The sequence below is a fragment of the Piliocolobus tephrosceles genome, chromosome 14 (genome assembly GCF_002776525.5).
Source record: "Piliocolobus tephrosceles isolate RC106 chromosome 14, ASM277652v3, whole genome shotgun sequence".
In the NCBI taxonomy this organism is placed as follows: domain Eukaryota; kingdom Metazoa; phylum Chordata; class Mammalia; order Primates; family Cercopithecidae; genus Piliocolobus; species Piliocolobus tephrosceles.
The window spans coordinates 3,526,674-3,546,063 of NC_045447.1; the positions used below are offsets into that span (position 1 = coordinate 3,526,674).

Here is a 19,390-nt window from a genome sequence, read left to right on the forward strand (position 1 = left end):
GTGTGCATGTGTGTGAATGCATGTAGTGTATGTGTGTACATGTGTGTAAACGCATTGTGCGTGAATGCATGCGTGTGGAATGTGTGTTAATACACATGTGTATGTGTTTGCATGCATGTGTCTGCATGTATGTTTGTGCATGTGTGTAGATGAATGTGTGTGAATGTGTGTGAATGCATGTCGTGTGTGAATGTGTGCATATTCGTACGTGGGAATGCATGTGTGTGCGTATGTGCGCATGTGTGTCTGTGCATGCATGCTCCTGCTCACATGGTGCTGCTGTAGGAAGCTAGGAAGTCTCCTCAAGGCCACTCCTTGTCCACTGCTGTTCATTTCCAAAGACCCTCGTTTCAGCATCCTTCCTGCCTGTTCTAAGCCACAGTGGTAAAAATTCAACCTCCGGGCTGTGAAAGCAACTTCCCTCGGATGCTGCCTCTCACTGACAACCGGAACAATTCCAGAGAATCGGAACGTAGATGAACAAGGATAACATGAAGTCCCAGAAGAAGGAGACAGTGTGGAGAAGAAAGGAAAGAATGTCGCCACCTCCATGAACCCTTCTGAAGTGTTCAAATTTGACACAAGTCCTCATGGCCACCAACATGAACCCGCATCTGCCATCACTTAGAAACACTGTCAGCAAGCCTTTTGCCAAGCCCCGTGGTCTCCAACATAAAGACTTTGACCCCCAGGCTGAAAGACACAGCTACACCTCGAAGTCGCACTTCCAATTTCACAACACAAAGCACAGGCCAGTGATGTGGCTGTTGTCTGCGACAAGGCAGGTGTCAGACACCAAGGGAGCGCTCCAGCAGGCGACACACAGGTCATGGGGATGCTGCTCAGCTCCAGCCACTAGCAAAATACGGCAAATAAGAAATCCCACCTTGCTTTTGCTATTTGCTAGTGTGTATTTTCCTGCTAACTCCATTAGCTGGCCCCCAAAACAGTGCCCTAACATGGTCAAACAGCAATGTTCTGAAGGCCCTGGCACAGAAGGGCTCTCAGTGTCATACCTATACCAGGAAAAGAAATCAAGCACCAACTTCCAAATGAAGGCACCACTGGTATCTAACACGTTTTCTCTCCTGAGGACGTCCAGGCATCTTCTGCACAGAGACGATGTGGCCGGATGACCAGATACCTCACAAACTGGCTTCCTCTGCCACTGCAGATTCAGCATGTGAAACTGTCCCCACGAGCCCCTGGCCCAGCCTCAGGGGAGAGGTACAAGGGCCTCCTTCCAGGCTGGGATTTGGGTCAAAGCGGTGAGCGGAGAACCCCGAGCCTTTTCTCTTCATGGTGGTGGCAGGTTTGGGAGGAGCTGTAGGCCTGCCGGAGGCTTGGTGCTGAAAAGCTCCCTTCCGCTCTCAGAAAGACCTGGAGCAAGGTCTTTCCAAGCAAGCAGGTGTCTCTCCAGAGCCTTTGTGTGCGTGTGGTTGTCCAGGCCCGACCCTCGGCAGGCACAGCTTGGGAGTGGCCCAGAGAAGCTCTCAGTGGTCACTTCCTTCTGGACGTCTCCTGGCTGTGCGGAATCCATGCATGACCACGTGCGCTGGGCTGAAGGATGCCTCATCAAAGGTACGTGCAGCTCCTGAAACACGTGACTGTGCCCTTACGTGGGGTCTTTGAGGATGGGACTGAGGATCTTGAGATGAGATCTTGGGCCCTAAATCCAATGACGAGTCCTTGTAAGGGAAGAGGAGGGGAGGCAGGGACAGAGACACAGGGGAGGGCCGCGTGAAGACAGAGGCAGAAACTGCAGAGATGCACCAGCAAGCTATGGGGACAGAGGATGGCCAGTGGCCGGCAGGAGCCGGAAAAGGTGAGGAAGACCCTCCCCTGGAACCTCCAGAGAGGGCGCCGCCCGGCCCACACCTTGATTTCAGATTTCTGGCCTCCGGAACTAAGAGAGAAGACACTTCTCTTGCTTTAAATAAACCCCAAGTTGGTCATCAATTGTCCGAGGATCGCAAAGAAATGAACCCACCTTTCATTCATTCATTGAGAGGTACCTACTGAGCCCCTTCCAAGAGCTAGACAGACACTCTTAAAGGAGCCTTAGGGCCCGTCTAAAAGACTGGAGGCAGGGCCCTATCAAGAGGCCTGATGCCTCAGACCGCACCCCTCAACCAGAACTAACAACCAGAAAATCCACAGGAGGGGCTCTTTATCCGCAGGCCACCAATAACCAGGGCTCTGGGTAAGACCTGCGGCCTCGAGGGGCCCACCTGAGAAAGACTCCTGGACGCACCCAGCCATTGCCACTAACCAACCGTGATGAACACCCTGGCAAGTCCCGCATCGGTTCCAAGAGCACAGAAACCTGCGGCTTCTGCCAGCTGTCCCTTCATTCTAGAAATGTCCCGAGGCCTTTGTTCCCTTCACCTCTCTCTCCACAAACTGCACTTGATTTTCCTTTCCATATGAGAACGTATACCCTCCAATGAATCTTCCTGTCGACACCGAGCTCGCTTTGGGAGACACATACTGCTTCCAGGGCTACAGCAGGGAAACCCACAGTTCCCACAGATCTCCTGGTAGGGCACCTGAGGCTTGGAGAGATTCCTATCAGTGGCCTCGGGGGACAAAGCTTTGAAGATAAATGAGACTTGAAATGGCCAGAAGTCATTCACGACCAGGCTGCTGGGGATGCGGACACACAAGCCTGCAAACCAGCCTCCGTGGAACGGCCGCCGTGTGGAGGTGAACCCAGACAGCGCATGCGTGCGTGTGTAGGTGTGTGTGTGCGTGTGTGCATCTGGGTGTGTGCACGTGTGTGTGTGCAGGTGTGAGTGCATGTGTGAGTAAATGTGTGTGCATATGTATGGACGAGTGTGTGCATACATGCATAAGTATGTGAATGTGTGTGTACATGTGAGGTGTGTGTGTGCATGTATGGGTGAGCGTGTGCATGAGTTTGTGTACAGGTGTGTGAGTGCATGTGTGTGTGTGGACAAGTGTGTGCATACATGCATGAGTGTGCAAATGTATGTACGTGTGTGTGTGCGTGTATGGGTGTGTGCATGAGTGTGTGCGAGAATGTGAGTGCGTGTGTGTGTAAATGTGTGTGCACACATGCATGGGTGTGTGCATCCATGCATGAGTGTGTGTGCATGTGTAAGTGTACGTGTACAAATATGGGTGAGTGTATGCATGAGTGTGTGTGCAGGTGTGGGTGAGTGTGCATGTGTAAGTGTACGTATGGGTGTGTGCATGTACACATGAGTGTGCGTGTGTGGATGTGTACGTGTGTGCATGCATGGGTGTGTGCATGCATGCATGAGTGTGTGTGAGTGCATGTGAATGTGAGTGCATGTGTGGGTGAGTGTGCTTGTGTACTTAAGTGTGTGTGTGAACCTCTCTGAGCAGCTCTGCCAAGACGTCCTGAACACTTCCAAGCACAAGGAGAGACTGGATTGGCATGTCCCGTCCACAGGAGCCTGGGAGCCAGGAAAACAAAGGTAATTCCTTCTGAGTTGGACAGCAGCCGCATGCTCATGAGTGAACTTGCTCTCTCTGTCATGTTGCCAGTGATCTAGCCTGTGTCCCATCCCACCCTGGGTGTAACTCCAGCAGGCCATGGGGGGAGGGGATGGCACAGCAGGGCGTCACCCCAAGGCTGGTCCTGGGGAGACCACACCAGAACCTGTTAGGGAGAGATGAGCTGCGCATTCTGGCTGGGAGGTAGTGACTGCTGTTTTTCAGGGCATGGCTTACATACAAACCTTTTCAAGGCACAGAAAAATGCACTCACGCAAAATCCCATGAGCAAGGCTAATCCTGGACACATAAAAAAGAGGGGAAGAAAGTTTGAGCCCCTGCTGAGTGACAGGAGGGGCTAAGACAGTGCTGGGGAGCGTCATTATTGCCAGGCTGCTTCTGCACCTAATGGGGTCATTGAAAGGTGGCGGGGGGGCCTCCTCCCAAGGCATCAAATGCATCCAATTATGCAGGCAGCGAGGTGCCCCTGTGTGGCAATCTGGAGAAAGCTTGGGAAACTGCCTCCACTCTGACCCTGAGGCGGCTGGGAGAGAAACCTGCATACTGAATCCCTGGGGCTTTCCAGAGGAGGATCCAGGCCTCGCGGAGGGTGGGACCTGTCTACAGACTCAGAAAGCAGATCGTTACTTTACCCAAAAATAATAAATATGCTGCAGACGGAAAGATCTGTGTGAAGTCTATCTTAAGGGCAATAGACCAGCGGCTGGTCAACACCAGCTGGAGCTCCCGGGAGTCAATTAGCCGGCAAGCAAGCTTACTTCCAGATGAAAACGTTAAACTCTCCAGTGGACCGCAGAGATTCAGGAGGAGTGTGGCCACAGCATCCTGAAAAATGCAATCAAATCCACAGTAACACTGGATGATATTCAGGAGCTGCCTTAAAACACAGCAGTGCCTGGGGTGCAAGGCTTTCGGAGAGGCGCACAGGGAAGGGAACAGAAGGGACTCGCCTCAAAGACGCTCTGATCACACAGAACATTTCTTAGGCACAAACATCCATGGGCACCAGCTCTGGGGCACACACGCGAATGGATGTAGGGGACGCTCACAAGCAGCACCGAGGTGGCGCCTGCCTTCCGGGTGCCTCTATCGAGGCTAGCAGGTGTGGGCCCTGGAAGTGCATGGAAGGCGGGACTCACTGGGGCCTGAATCTTTACTGATGGCCCCCAGCCCTCTCCTTCCCCCACCTGCTCAGCGACCCACAGGGGCACGGCACTGCCACGAAGGGATCATAGGGAACCTTCACAAATGCATAACCTCATGCTTTCACACCCACTGATGTCTGACTATATTCCCAGATGCCCAAAAGAGTCAGCCCCTACAGAAACGCACTGGCAGGTGGCACGGAAGCCAGACCCACAAGAAACCCAGGCCAGAGAGGGGCTGGGTAATGGCCACCTGACTCGCAGCTCCCTTGGGGACTCCCAGCTCTCTCGGGTTTCTTCTGAACCTCAAAGTAAGAGTGGCCCCCTTGCTTCTGCCACAGGAGATCTGGGTTCAACCCCAGTTCTACCTCTATCTCCCTGCGGGCTTTTGCACATGGTCCCAGCTGTGGCACCTGCTCACCAGTCATCTGAGGGAAACTGGATGGGAGGATGGCTCGAGCTCCCTTCTCCACCCGGACACAGCCGCTCCAGACCTCCCATCTTGGGATTCCCAGTTCTTCCTCCAATGCCTTTACTAATTAATTCTTGCCATCTAACCACGCCTGGTTTGTGCCTTTTCTTCCTCACTGGATGGTGAGTTTCTCAAGGCAGGCCCCACTTCTGTGCCTCTCCTTGCACCCTGCTCCCTGCAGGCAGCCATGGGCATAAGAGCAAGAAAGGATCTGAGCTGCTAGAATGCAGACGCAGCATGGAAGGTCATCCAAGGGGAGCAGCGGGAGAGTGTGCAGGGCCCACCAGACAGTGCGAAGGAAGCGACGCCCAGGGCTAGTCAGTGGAGGCACAGGATGTGGGCTTCAGCAGCTGGTCAGGGCTGCATGATGCCCAGTGGGATGCCATGGCACAGGTGCACAGACGGTTCCCAGCCAATTGCCATGGCTGCCCACAGGGAGCAGGGTGTGAGGAAGGGCACAGAAGTGAGGCCTGTCTTGAGGAACTCACCGCCTAGTGAGGAAGAACAGGCACAAACCGGTCATGCCTAGACGGCCCTTGGGGAAGGGAGGGAGGGCTGGGGAATCCCAAGGCGGGAGGTCTGGGGTATCAGGGAGAAGAGGGTTCTTCCAGACCACGGGAAAAGGCCCTCCTAGACAGAAGCACAGGAGGCCAAGCAGACGGAGGGGACAGAGCATGCCGCTGCTCTGCAGGACTATTCTGTGCTGAAGCCAAATAAGAATCAATGGATGCAAGAAGAGTTCTCTTACCTCCCCCTTTCTGCCTAAAAGCAGGGCATTACCCCCTCCTCCCACCCCAACCTCCGGCCTCTGCTTCTGTATCAGAATTTGGGGAGTGCCCCTTATCACCTGAGAGGGAGGCCAGCCCAATGAATCTGCATCAACAGACTTTGCCAAGATAACCTTAATCTTCCACGTGTTCCTCCGTGAAGTTCCGAGTCACTTGCCCACCGTCTGTCACCCCTCGAAACCCAAACCCTCTTTTCCTTGGTCTAGCCGCTTCTCCACATCCTATTGCTTGTTAAAATGGTACCTATGCTCCCGAGCCGAAGCACTTCTTTTGGTTTTTACTTCTTGGCTGTGAAGCCCCCGTGCATAGAAGATTAAAAGTGTTAAAATCGTGTGCCTCTTCTCTTGTGAATCTGTCTTTTGTCTGTTCACTTTGGAGGCCCCAGATGCTCAACCCCCCGAGGGAAGAGAAAACACTGTTTTTCCACTGCACAGGAACCTGAGCCCGGTCCACTGCAGGCAGCGCTGCAGGGTTCCACCCCACAGCCAGTGATCTTGCACAGCCGATTAGTGGGCATCGAGCAAGATCTGGGCATCAAGAGGACGCTGAGCTGTGAGCAGGGATGGTTTCTTGAACAAGTCCGGCCGGAACTGGACCCAGAGGGGTGGACAGCTCTCAGTTCCTGGAACCGGCACCCCTCCCTACTGGAAGGGCCCTGGGGAGGCCGGTGGGCTCCAGGTCTCTCCTCCAACTCCACAGATGCAGACCCTGGAGGAGTTGGTTCCTCTGCCAACCCCAACCTCAGTCCTCATGCTCCTGGACCCTGATACGAGTTGGAGGAAGACCAGCTCCTAAACCAACGATATTCTCCAGTCAGGGCCCTTGGCTCCTCCACAGCAGCTGGGCTGGTCACGGTATCACAAGGCACTGGCAGGGCCACCCACCAGTGACCCTAAGCCAGGATCAGCCCATAGGCAGGGACCGTGTGGTGAGGTGTGAACCAGCACCCCTCTGGTTCACACCATTGAGATCCCCAGGCTAGACCAGTGCCCAGCACTCAGTACAAATATGTATGCTGGATGGATAGGAGGACGGAGCCTTGGAACACCACTGAGGCAGCGTCAGTTGGCATCTGGGTGCCCTGTGTGTCGGCCAGAATCTGGGTGCCCTGTGTGTCGGCCAGAATCTGGGTGCCCTGTGGATACTACCCTGTCCTACATCTGGGAGAGAAACCAGCCCCCAGTGCCATGCAGTACACTTTCCTTTGCACAGGAACCCAGCCACACCTGTGGACCCATCCACAGGCGGCTCTGTGGAGCGGGAGCTTAGCCATTGCCCCATCTCACACGAATCTGCGGGGAGGGGTCTCCAGAGTGAGCTGGGGTGGCCGCAGCCCTCACCGCAGAGCTCCAATCATGCCGGTCCTCGCTGGGCAAGAGCAGTGGCTGCTGGCTGTTGCCTGTCTGGAGTTTTGGAGATGTGGCTGCCAAGCCGGGGATGCTGTGAAAGCTTCGTGCGCCAGGGGCCAGCCAAGCCCCCACCCCGCCCCACTTCCTGCCACGGCCCTTGCCATGGAGCAAGACCCGCCTCTTCTCGGCCCCCAAATCCCTGACTGTGAAAAGCAACGTGGCAGAGAATCTTACTGTGTGGCCCAATCTGATGCGTACTGCCCTCAGAGGTCACCCGGCCACACAGAACGATAACAACCTCCTCCCGCATTGCTGACCTGAACCCTTCTCCTCCAAAGGTCGGCCTCAGTGCTCCCATCTCCTCCCCAGGTAAGCATCCCCACCGGCTCGGCTCTTGTCCCCACAAAGGCTGCCACCACCTGCCCCTGCATCCTGCTGCCTGACCTCACCTGTCCTGCACCTCCCCAGCTTTCCAGGGGTACTGAGCGCCCATAAGAACCTCCAGGTCCAAGGCCAGGACTTACTGTCCCGGGCCCTTCCCCGTCTTTCCTGAGCACCGCTGCAAAGCCACCAGGCACTGCACAAGACATCCCCAAACGCCTCCCTGTGGAGTAGCCTGGGAAGCATCCCTAGCCACCGCACTCTGACATTACAAACCACCTTCCCACAGGACCAGACCCTGCCCTGCATCCACCCACAGTAACACCCACAAGGTCCTCACTCTGCCCCGGACAGCAGGCAGGTCCCTGGCATGAACACCCGTGATCACCCATACGCAGCCCTTGTTTCTCCCACCCACAACCCAGTGGTTCAGGAATCAGTTCCCAGTCCTTCTGCACTCAAATCCACATTCATCTCAACAGCAGGAAGAAGAGACAACTCTGGCCCCCCGGGACACCAGGAGGCCGCAGTACTCGGAGCGCCCACCAGGTGTCAGAAGGAAATCGCGGCGTCTGAGGAGCGGCTGTCCCTCCATCTCCTCCCGCGGCCGGGGACACCCCGACGACACCTCTGAGCCTGCGAGCCAGGTGCAACCCACACCAAGTAAGTTCCCAAACCCAGCAAGGAGGGCGGCCGTTTCCACGTAGTGTGGCTGCCCGGCGGTGAGGAGTGGGAAAGGCCCCGGAGCCATCCGCTGTGTTTACTGCAGCTGCTGCCATTTGCTGGACAACTGCGGCTCCCGGGGCCACCGTCTGGGCCAAGCACTGGCAGGCTCCCTGGGCCCTGAGGGACCCCACGCTCCCCATAGCCACAGCCAGCCCCAGAAACATCTGAACAGCGCTGGTGCGAGGAGTGCCTGGGTGAGGGGGGATTTGAAGACACAAGTCTCTGTGTCACCTCCACAGGCAGGGACAGCTCAAGTCACAGCGTGGAGAGGAGGCATGGGCAGCCTCACAGTTCGTGTGATCTCAGGAAACACAGTCAACCTCTTACCCTTTCTCCAGGGTCCCCGACTTGGCCGGTGGGACCCATGGTTCCTGGAGGTCCGGGAAGACCCTAGAATTTAAAATAAAGTTGGGGCGGAGTTAAAAGATGGGGCCGCAGGGCAAGGTCCCATTTCCACCTGGCCAACCAAGGCAGAGGTGGGGGTGGGAGAGTGCTGGCTCCCAGGGTATCTGCAAAAGTGAAGAGCCCCCCTCTTTTCCATCCAGGAGACATAAGGGGTGTCACCAACCCCACCCCACCAACAGCACCTTCTGCAAGTCACAGGATAAAGCCGGATACTCACCGCGGGGCCTTCTGGGCCAGGCGGGCCCTCGATGAGCATGCCCTGGGGAGACAGAGAGAAGGCGTCTGAGACCGCGGCCCGTCCCTCCTGACACCCCAGACCCCAGTGGTGTGGACGGCCTTCAGCTGCGTGCACAAGGGGCCCTGGCTCAGCTCCTGCTGTCCTGGGGAGTCATGATCACAGATTGCAACGGGGGCCTGTGGCAGGGCCTCAGTGGCCGTCCTCCTAGCACTGCCAGGCAGAGGAGCAACCTGGGTCAGCGGCCAGCGACAGACACTGGCTCCCTCCAGACCAATGCCACGAGAAGCACCTGAAGACGCCAAGATGAAGAAAAGGAGCCGAGACCACCAGGCTCCCCGCATCGCCCCAAAGGGGAGTGCCAGACAGGCCCGCCAGGTCACAGCCACTCGAGGGAGGAGGTGGATGTCAGGACAAGGGAACTCGGGTGGATTTAGGAAGGATGAGGGAAAAATAGGTGCCCCAGCCCCAGGCTGAACTTCTGCCCCCAGCCAGGACCACCGTCAGGCCCTGGGGCTGCAGCCTCCAGACCCCGCCTCCCTCCAGGTAGGAGGTGCGTCCTCCCATGCACATAGCAGCCCAGAACCCACGGGAAACCCTGCCAAGTCCACCTGCCCACTTGGCCCTCCTCCCCCGGCCCTCACCTCACCACAGGGCCCTCCTGCCTCAACCACACCCAGGCCTCACTCTAACCCCAAAGGGGACAGGGCCTCCTGGCCCCTGGGTCAGCCTGAGTCCCGGGAAAGGCAATATGGACGGCTGCGAAGGCAGCAGTGGGAGCGGCTCCCTGCAGGACGGGGCTCCCTGCCCTGAGACCCCCACTTCCCTAGGGCGGGATTCCTCTCTCCGCTTCTGACCTGGCAACACCAGGGTCAGGCGCCCCCAATGCCCCAAGCGTCCTCTGTGTTCCATGCCGACTTCAGGGTGACTGTTCCCCAAGGGACTTGCTCTGACAGATGGGAGCCAGGCGCCATTCAACAAGACAACGGAGAATGACCCCGAGGCAGCCAGAGATCTTTGAGGCAAGCTAGGACCTGGGGGGTCATGTTTTCAAAGAGGTGCCCAGGAATTCAGAACTCTCTGCCCTGCACCCCTTCAAGTGTCTGCTCCCCACACTGCGACACAGCAACTCTCAGCCGCCCAGCCATGGCTCCAGCAGGCCTAGGTGCAGCTCTGGCTTAGCTCTAGAGTGTGTGGGTGTGGCCTTGGTGGCGACCACGGGTACTGATGATCCTGCAGCTGCAGGGAAGGAAGGCAGGAACTGCAGCCACGGCGCCCTCCACCTGAGGTCAAAAGGTAGCATGGACAGCCTGGGATCCCACGCAGAAACCAGCCATGGGGGCGGAGGCTCTGCAGAGAGTTCCCTAGGATGACGCCTGGTGGAGCTATGGAAGTGGAGCCACCGTGGAGCCACCACCCCAGGACTGTAGCATCACCAGAGTACAGCGCCAGCCTGGGAGGGCAGCAAGGATGAGGCTCCAGCTCCTGAGACCTGCTGTGCAAAGCTGTATGAGCAGTGCTGCCTGAGGCCCTGGGGCCGCCTCCACCCAGCGTATCCAGGAGCATTCACTTGGCACACCAAGTGAAAGATTATTCTAGAGTTGTCGGATATAAGGCGGTTCGTCCTCTTAGGTTTTGAACTTCCTTGGGGCTGCTGCCCCTTTCTTCATGCCTCCCATTCTGTCCCTGCCTCTCCCCACCATGCAGTTTGGAAGCATGAAACTTGTTTCATTCCCCAAGCTCACAGCTGGACAGGGATTTGCTTCAAGATAGATAATTTAAGCCTGACTCTCAGCGGTATCTGATTCGGGTGAGACTCTGGACTTTGGACGTTTGAGCTGATGTGGGTACTGGATGGAGTCAATGTAAACTACGTGAGAAGGACATGAATTTGAGGGCTGGGGCAGAATGCTAGGGTTTCAATGTGTCTCCCTAAAAGTCATGTGTTGGAAACTGAATGCTCAATGCAACCGTGTTAAGAGGTGGGATCTTCAGGAGGAGATTAGGTCACCAGGCTCTGCCCTCCTGGATGGGTGAATGCAGCTATGATGGGAGCGGGTTTGTTAGGGTGGCGTGGGCTCCTGATGACAGGATGACAGCAGTCACCTTCTCTCCTGCTCCTTCTCACCATGCAATGCCTTCCGCCATGTGAGGACACAGCAAGAAGGCCTTCGCCAGATGTGGTTCTTTTTTTTTTTTTTTTTTTTTTTTGAGACGGGGTCCCGCCCTGTCGCCCGGGCTGGAGTGCAGTGGCCGGACCTCAGCTCACTGCAAGCTCCGCCTCCCGGGTTTACGCCATTCTCCTGCCTCAGCCTCCCGAGTAGCTGGGACTACAGGCGCCCGCCACCTCGCCCGGCTAGTTTTTTGTATTTTTTAGTAGAGACGGGGTTTCACCGTGTTAGCCAGGATGGTCTCGATCTCCTGACCTCGTGATCCGCCCGTCTCGGCCTCCCAAAGTGCTGGGATTACAGGCTTGTGCCACCGCGCCCGGCCCAGATGTGGTTCTATATGTGACTTCCCAACCTCCAGAACTGTGGGCCAATGAAGTCCTCTTCATTTTAAATCTCCCTGTCTGTGGTGTGCTATTACCACAGCTCAAAATGGACTAAGACAGCTCACTTCTGATAAGTCAAAGGGTGTGTCCGGCCAGGCTACAGGCCACTGGAGGCTGCTGCCAGAAGTGCTGGGTACCAGGCTGGGGAGGGGACTCCCGGCTGGGGGGCTGAAGATGTCCAGCCAGGCCACAGGCCACTGGAGGTTGTCGCCAGAGGTGCTGGGTACCAGGCTGGTGAGGGGACCCCAGTCAGGGGGGTCACAGATCTCCCCACCCCTCCCCTCCTGCCCCAGCTGGGGAGCCTTGCACTGTGTTTACACAGATGCACGCTCAGAGAGACATCCCGTGTGTGTGCTGTACACAGAGAGCTCATCCAAGCAGCCTCCAAGATCCCAGCTTTCCAATTTCCTTCTCTGACAAAGGCAGCTGAGAAAGCCCAGGGCTGAGCTGGGATTACGGGAGAAACCACTGGCCATCAAGGCGCCAGGGACAGCAGCTGCCTTCCCAGACACACAAATTGCTTTTCTCAGGGAACTGGGGCAATGCGGGCAGGGACCACACAGGGGAGGCAACCCCAGATCATGGTCGGCATCTGAAGGAAGCTGGGAACAGCTGGATCAATGTGCCCGGGGGAGGGAATGCCTGAACCTTCCCTGGCAAGCTGTGGCCCTGCTCTGGTCCCCGCCCACCCAACCACAGACGCCACTCACAAAATTCACCCGGCAAAAGAGGAACGAGAGGAAAACGTCTCGATATCGTTAATGATAGTGCACGGTAGATGTCATTTGCCGAGAGAGTAGACTTTAGGCACTCTTACCCCAAAGAAGAAAAAGGGGCAGCTACAGGGCGGCAGTGGTGGATGCAAAATCACTTCACTGTGTCTGTCTGTGCCTGCGTAAGTCTATCAAACAGGCCGCACACCTTCAATGCACACAATTTTTTTTTTTTTTTTGAGATGGAGTCTCACTTTGTCACCCAGGCAGGAGTGCAGTGGCACGATCTTGGCTTATTGCGACCTCCACCTCCCGGGTTCAACTGATTCTCCTGCCTCAGCCTCCAGAGTAGCTGGGATTACAGGCGCCCACCACCACGCCTGGTTAATTTTTTTTGCAGTTTTAGTAAAGACGGGGTTTTGTCATGTTGATCAGGCTGGTCTCGAGCTCCTGACCTCAGGTGATCCACCCACCTCGGCCTCCCAAAGTGCTGGGATTACAGGTGTGAGCCACCACACCTGGCTGAATGCATACAATTTTAACACAAGAAATAAAAGACCTCAGACCTGACAGAACTCAAGACAATCTCAATGGAGGTCCACCCATCTGTTAAACAGCACATTTTTAAAAAACAAGAACAGCGTCAAGTGGAGATGGTGATTTGGATGCCCCTAACTGACGTGGCCCAGGTAAAATCAGCCACTGGGGGCTTCCCGGTTGGAAGCCCAGGGACAAAGATGAACTTGTCTCCTCTCCGTTCTGTGGATTCCTGTCCTTTTAGGGAGCCTCCGGTTTGGCTGACAATGAGAGGGGGCAGGACTGAGTGGAGTGGGAAAGACCCGGAACAGATGCATCTCCCAAGAGGGAAGTCAGGTGGGGCAGGTCGGGGGGATGGGAGACAACAGACACCCCCTCCCACAGGCCGGGACGCCTGCGGGGCCCCAGGACCTGGCAATCTGTTTCTGTGCAGCTTGGACCTGAGGACATCTGGCAATGCTCCAGGTTGAGAAATTCCAACTGTTTATGTGATCTCTGCAGGGGGCCTGGCCAAAGGCCCCGGGACACTGGGAGCAGGCTGGGGCCCCGGGCAGGGAATCCTTTTTAACTGCATCCAGACGGCTGCTGCTTTTCCCAACAAAGGTGAACTGGACTTTCCAGAGCCGTGAGGTCCCTGTGGGGCCACCTCGACTCTCCGCCCTCTCCTCGGCCCACCCTTGCCCACTGCTGGCTTCCCAGGGGCCTGGCAATGGAACACGTGTGCCCACCCCCCTCCAGGAGCCCCGACACCATGTCTACACTCACAGAGCCAGCTTACTCGGAAATGTGAGCCAACACAAAGCTCGCTCAAAGGTTTCAGTCCGGCCCTCCCAGAGCGGGGAGGGGAAACCGGGATCCCGCAGAGCCAGCGGCACCTGCCCACTCCTGAGCTCCCATCTTCCTCCCCGAGCAAGGACCCCCTTTCACTGAAGCAATGGGGACAGTACAAAAGAAGCCCAAGGCCAACCTCAAGTCCACCTGGGGGCCAAGATTGTCTGGGGAAATGCAGCAGGATGTCCCACCTCCCAATAGCAAGGGTGGCTCGGGGCTGGGACCTCGGATGCAGCCTCTGCTGTTGTTCACCTTCTGGCAAACAGCCGTGGGCAGAGCAGAACAGGCCCGCAGCCCCCTGCTTCTGGGTGAGTCTGCCCAGGCGGACGGCTGTCACTTTCCCCCGCAGTCACTCTGCTCCCTGAGCCGAGGTCTGGCTCTGAGGTTTTTCACATTGCTGAGCAGGGGGACCCTGGCCTCGGAGTCTCCCTTCACACCTCTGCACCCCGTTGCCCTGCACGCCATGACCCTTCTGCCTCAGATAAGCTCTGTCTTCCCTGGACCCCCAGAGAGCACTGGAAAGGGGCTCTGGTCTGAGAAAAGGATGTGTCTGTGGACACTGGCAGTTCCTACCCCCGGGCTGGGCCTGGAGCAGGGGCATGGAGCCCCACAAGTGCCATCCAGACGCTTCCATAGGCCAGGAAGGGGTGAAGCCCTGGACCCTGGGAATTCCACACCGGAGATGGGACACATCCGGTCTGCCCTGGCCACGGGCTTCAAACAGATTCCAAGGGGATAAACGCCTGCTAAGTGCCATCTGTCAAGGTTCCAAGAGAATGTCCCCAGCTCTACAGGAGGGTGGTGGGTCACCATGACTCCACATTCCGGGAACCACAAGGTCAGGGGGCTTCTGGGACCCCCAAGGTGTATCCTGAGCTCAGCCCTCAGGAACGGAGCCCTGGCAGCAGAACAAATAGCCACCCCCAGCTTCGTGACTGGCCATGGTGCAGGACGCGCACCTCCTCCTGTGGGCATTTGGACAACATGGCAGGGTGGGCCTTGGTGCTGGCTCCTCCCTGCTCTCAGGTCGTGCCCACCACATGCAACTGCCAGACTCCCTGCCCAGCTGTTCACGGGGCATCTTGCCCGCCGGCGGGGGGGGGGGGGGGGGGGGGTCAAGACCGTGACCTTAGCGGCTCTGAGACCCCAGGGAGAAATGCAGGCCTCCCAGTCAGGCCATGACACCCTGAGAGACAAGGACACCCCAGTGTGGGGCAGGGCCCCCACCAAACACAGCAACCCGGGAGGGGCATCTAGAACATCCTCCGCTACGGTCCCACACTTGAGGGCATTATCAACAGTCACTTTTTAAACTCACCCATGATCTGATTACCTAACATAGTTGGGTTTTACTCAGCTGGAATTTCGGCACAGTGATGTTTTATTTCATTATTTCAGCACAGTGCTGTTTTATTTCATTCCCTTGACAAAGTTTCATAAACAGTATTCCATGTTTCAACGGTTTCAGTAAACTTACTCCAAACGGTTGCATAACAGACGCAGAAAGTACAGCCGTGTGTTAACTATTCCCTACCATTGCCGCGCGCATCTTTTACAAGGAATGGGCCATTTACATCCTCTCCTCCACCCCTCAAAGGGGACTCCACCTCTGCCTCGACAGCTCTGAGCTGCTTTTCATCCCAGGTGAAACTGACAAGCACTGAGATGTTCAGAGCTCGGGTGCGGGACGGGCTGGGATCAGCACCTATCCCGCCCCCTCCATCACGGTCCAGAACCTCCCCCACCCGAGGGAATTCTTCCCAAGTCCTGGTGACGAGTGGTGCGTGGACTCCACAAGACCAGGTGGTTCCTCGAAGTGACCCAGTCTGCACAGGTCCAGGGGCCCACGGACCTGGTCACGCCCTACACACCCCACTGTGCCCCCAAGCAGCAGACACCCCAGCTTCAGGGAGAGAATGAGAAAATGTCCTCACCGGCTCGATGATCGCTGGTTCTCCCTTTTGGCCTTTCTCGCCCCGAGGTCCTCCAATCTGGGGGTGATAAAAGGCAGATGGAGAGAGAATCGGAGAGAAAAGTGAAAAAGAAATTCCAGATTACACAAAATCTGCCCGATTTCACAAGGCGAGGGCGCTATCGCAGTCAGGCGTCTCCCCAGGCCCAGGAGGATGGCAGGAGCGTGATAGACGTCAGGCCCATGGAAGCCCATGAGACTACTAAGGAAGAAACAGGCCCAGAGGCGAGCATGCCATGATGTACACGTTATTCAGAACAAATTCGAGGCTGAGGTCTCTTTAAAAATGAAGTTTTGGGAACAGCATGCAACACTTGAGCTCCTCGTAGACCCCGACCCCTGAGGAGGCTCCTGGACAGGAGCCCCCATGATGCCCCGCCAGCCCCCCAGCCCCACCTGGAATGGGGACCTGCACCCTCTCACCCCTTCATAGATGGTATCCTGGTTCGCCGGCATTCCTGGCCCAATCTCCGACGGGGAGTTGGTGGGGTCATAGTAGGGGTCGTAGTAGTTCTCGTCAAGGTTCCTGATTGTTTCCTCGGTGAACTCCCCCTCCAAGTCATCCGCACCTTCCCCTGGAGGCGGAGCTGGCTGCAGAGGGAGAGGAAGGCGCAGGGTCACTTCACAAAGGCACCAGGCACTGCCTCTCCATCAAGCCCTGGGCGGGCACCATGGCTACCTGGTCAACTGGGCAGAGACCCAGAGACCGCCCTCTGGGAGAGACCTCCTCTGAGGGCTCCAGGTCTGACAAATCCAGGACTTCAAGACCAGCGGTCTCCTAAGCTACACAATGCCTGGAGTCTGAAGTCCAAGCCACAAGGAGAGGTCCTGTGTCCCCTGGCAGCCTCTTTATGCATCTTCTCCCTCCAACAAAAAATCATCAGCCCAGATTGCCCTGGCACGAGGGCACACCACGGAGCTGGCACATCTGTGCACCCGAGGACACCCATGCACCCGGGGACCTGCTCAGGCAGGGGCTCCACCCCACAGCCCCAGGGTCTTGCGATAGTGCATCCCGAGTGCAGTGCTGCAGACGCCGGGGTCCGGACCTGCTGGAACGGGGTGTCCTCTCTGGCAGCGAAGATTGTGCATCACACAGTGGCTGTGTTAAGCATCGACCATGTGCTACGTACTACGCAAGACTCCCCACGAATCTGAAAACTTCACAGCCCCCAGAGACAGGCTGTGTCAGTGCCATGATGGAAATGAGAGCCCCGAGGGCCAGAGACACCCGAGGTCCAGAGATGCCTGAGGTCCAGAGACGCGGGCTAACTTTCCAAGGTCTCGGGCAGAGCTTTCAGGCCTGTCTGCTGACGGTCTGCCCCCATCCCAGCCAGGGCGGCCCTAGCTCCTGCTTCGCTGTATTTATCTGGATCCTGGCTCCCAGGCCCGTCCTGCCTGGCCACACCCAGGCTACAGGCAGAGACTCTGTCTACAAGCCATCCCCGTCCTCATCCAATTTCCACCTGAACCCTCCAAGACCGGAAGGGCTGGGGTCATTCTACCCATTTTCCAGGCGAAAAATTGGCCACACTGAGATCAACTCAGCAAGCCAGGGATTCCAAACTCGTTCAGCAATGGCCTCCCCTGGGGTGCATTACACCGCCCAGCTGCAAAGGGCCCAGGGCCAGGGTGTGGCGGGAACACAGGGGCCACCCAAGGACACCAAGGTGAGAAATGGAGTAAGAAGGGAGCTCAGCGCTGTGGCCCCAGCCCTGGCCCTTGGCCCGCTGCCCCAGACCAAACCAAAGGGAAGGAAAGAAATTACATTGGAGGAGTTAGAGGTGCCGGCGGTGCTGGTGGGAATCTCGGCGCCGGCGCCTGGATCTGTGGGCTGGTCGGGGTTCTCCTCCCCCTCGCCATAGGTGAGGTCGTCGTAAGGCGAGGGAGTGTAGTAGTCCTCACTGGGCAGGTAGTCATAGTCCCCGATGCCAGGGTCCTCTTCCTTCCCAGCCGCTTCACTGGTTTCAGGCATGGGAGCCGCTTCCGTGGGGGTCGGGGTCGGCTCCTGAGAGCCAAAGGCAGAGACAGCTGGAGTCAGGGAGGAGGCTGACAGCGGAGCCAGGTCTAGGACTGGCCGCATGTCTGGGTACAACGGACATGCATCTCAGTGGCATCTCAGTGGCAACACCTGGAGCCCTGGCCTGTCAAGAGGCCCAGAGACTCGGTGCAGGGGCTGCCCCCATCCATGGGGGTAGGGGGCAGAGCAAGTGGGAAGAAGGCGGCCCAGCTGCGAGCTCCCGGTCACCAAGCATGCTCGGAATGGACTCAAACCCACCCAGTTACACACCAGAAAAGGGCGAATCATATATCAATATTTAAAAAAACCAAAGTAGCAAAACATTCCAGGCTCTTAGAGTGATGTGAGATGACCGGATCACCTTTCCCCAGAAGGATACAGACACGCTCACATACACAGGCTCATGCACACCCGTGCCTGCATGCACACACGCTCACACACACTCACACACACGCTCACACACACACACAGGCTCATGCACACCCGTGCCTGCATGCACACACGCTTACACACACACGCTCACACACACATGCTCACACACATGCAGGCTCATGCACACACGTGCCTGCGTGCCACATGTTCACACACACTCTTTCATGCACACACGCGCACCGCCCATGCTCACGCCCCACCCTCTTTACCGCTGACAATGGCTCTGAGGCCGGACAGCCTCCCTCCCCAGCAGGGCACCCACCCATCCCCACTCCTGCACGGGGCCCAGGCCCTGCTAGGTGTGGCCCTCCACGGCTGCTCACACACCCTCGCAACCGTCCCCAATTTCAGAGGTGAGGGGGTGACAGCCCAGAGAGGGGAGGACCTGAGGCCGACCTCAGACTGCATCACCCCTGTCCAGGGGAGCCCCTGAGCTCTCCTCTCTCCTCTCCCACCACAGCTGCACCTACACTTGAGGAACCCAAGAACCAAACTCATCCTGGGCCTGCTCAAGCCCTGTGCCTGGTACAGGGTGGGGCCCGGGGCCAGGGCCCAGAGATGCTGGTGGATACTCCCCTGTATACCTTGCATCTCCCAACATCCTCCTCACGGCGGAAAGCCAAACACTCCCCGTGACGGCAAAACTTACACAGCCCGCAACAGCCGGCTCCCTCACTGAGCTGCCCCCGCAACCTTCAGCAGACAGCCCCCAACCCTCCACCCTGACACGACCTCTCTCAGCCTCGCCCTCCTCTGCACCACAACCTTGAGAGACCCAGCCCAACCCAGTCCCCCGCTCGGCCCAGACCTCGGGGACCGCTGTGGTTTCTTTGGCAGCTTCCACGGGCTTCTTGCTGGGTGTGGGCTCCTTCCCCAGGTCGTCAGGGTCTTCATAGTAGGGGTATTCGTAGTAATACGTCTCACCCTCGCCGTCTCCTTCCGTGTACTGAAAGCGAATTGCGGCCCCGTGAGGAAGCAGCGAGCCCACAGGGCGACCAGCCTGCTGCCCTTCTGCAACCTCCAGATTTGGCTGGGAAGACTGCACGCCACGACGCCCCGTCCAGCCCCAGGCGTGAACCTCCCTGTGGGTCCCCAGATGGGGTTCCTCCCTCTCCAGCTCCTTGGAAAGCTGATGCAGCCTCATCAGAAACACAAGGGAGAAAGCAGGGGGACACCAGGTCCCCTTGAGCAGTCAGAGAAAGATGAGCCCTCAAAGGTGAAGGCCTCTGGCCCTTTGGAACCCAGGCCAGAACAACCAACAGAATGGCAGGCTATGCAGCCATCACCATGTCACCAGCAGGCTCCTGGGCCTTCAGCCCCAAGCCT

General features: G+C 57.3%; 1 protein-coding gene across 2 annotated transcripts in view; it reads right to left on the bottom strand.

The window, feature by feature from the left end:
• Positions 1-19,390, bottom strand: part of COL5A1 (collagen type V alpha 1 chain) — a 202,711-nt gene that overhangs the window by 98,090 nt on the left and 85,231 nt on the right. For both annotated transcript variants that reach the window (XM_023188991.3, XM_023188994.2), the window contains exons 6-11: positions 18,873-19,010; positions 17,381-17,620; positions 16,036-16,203; positions 15,575-15,631; positions 8,988-9,029; positions 8,693-8,755 (exon numbers count right to left, since the gene is read on the bottom strand). In XM_023188991.3, the coding sequence (XP_023044759.1) occupies positions 8,693-8,755; positions 8,988-9,029; positions 15,575-15,631; positions 16,036-16,203; positions 17,381-17,620; positions 18,873-19,010 (708 nt within the window). The remainder of the gene's footprint in view (positions 1-8,692; positions 8,756-8,987; positions 9,030-15,574; positions 15,632-16,035; positions 16,204-17,380; positions 17,621-18,872; positions 19,011-19,390) is intronic.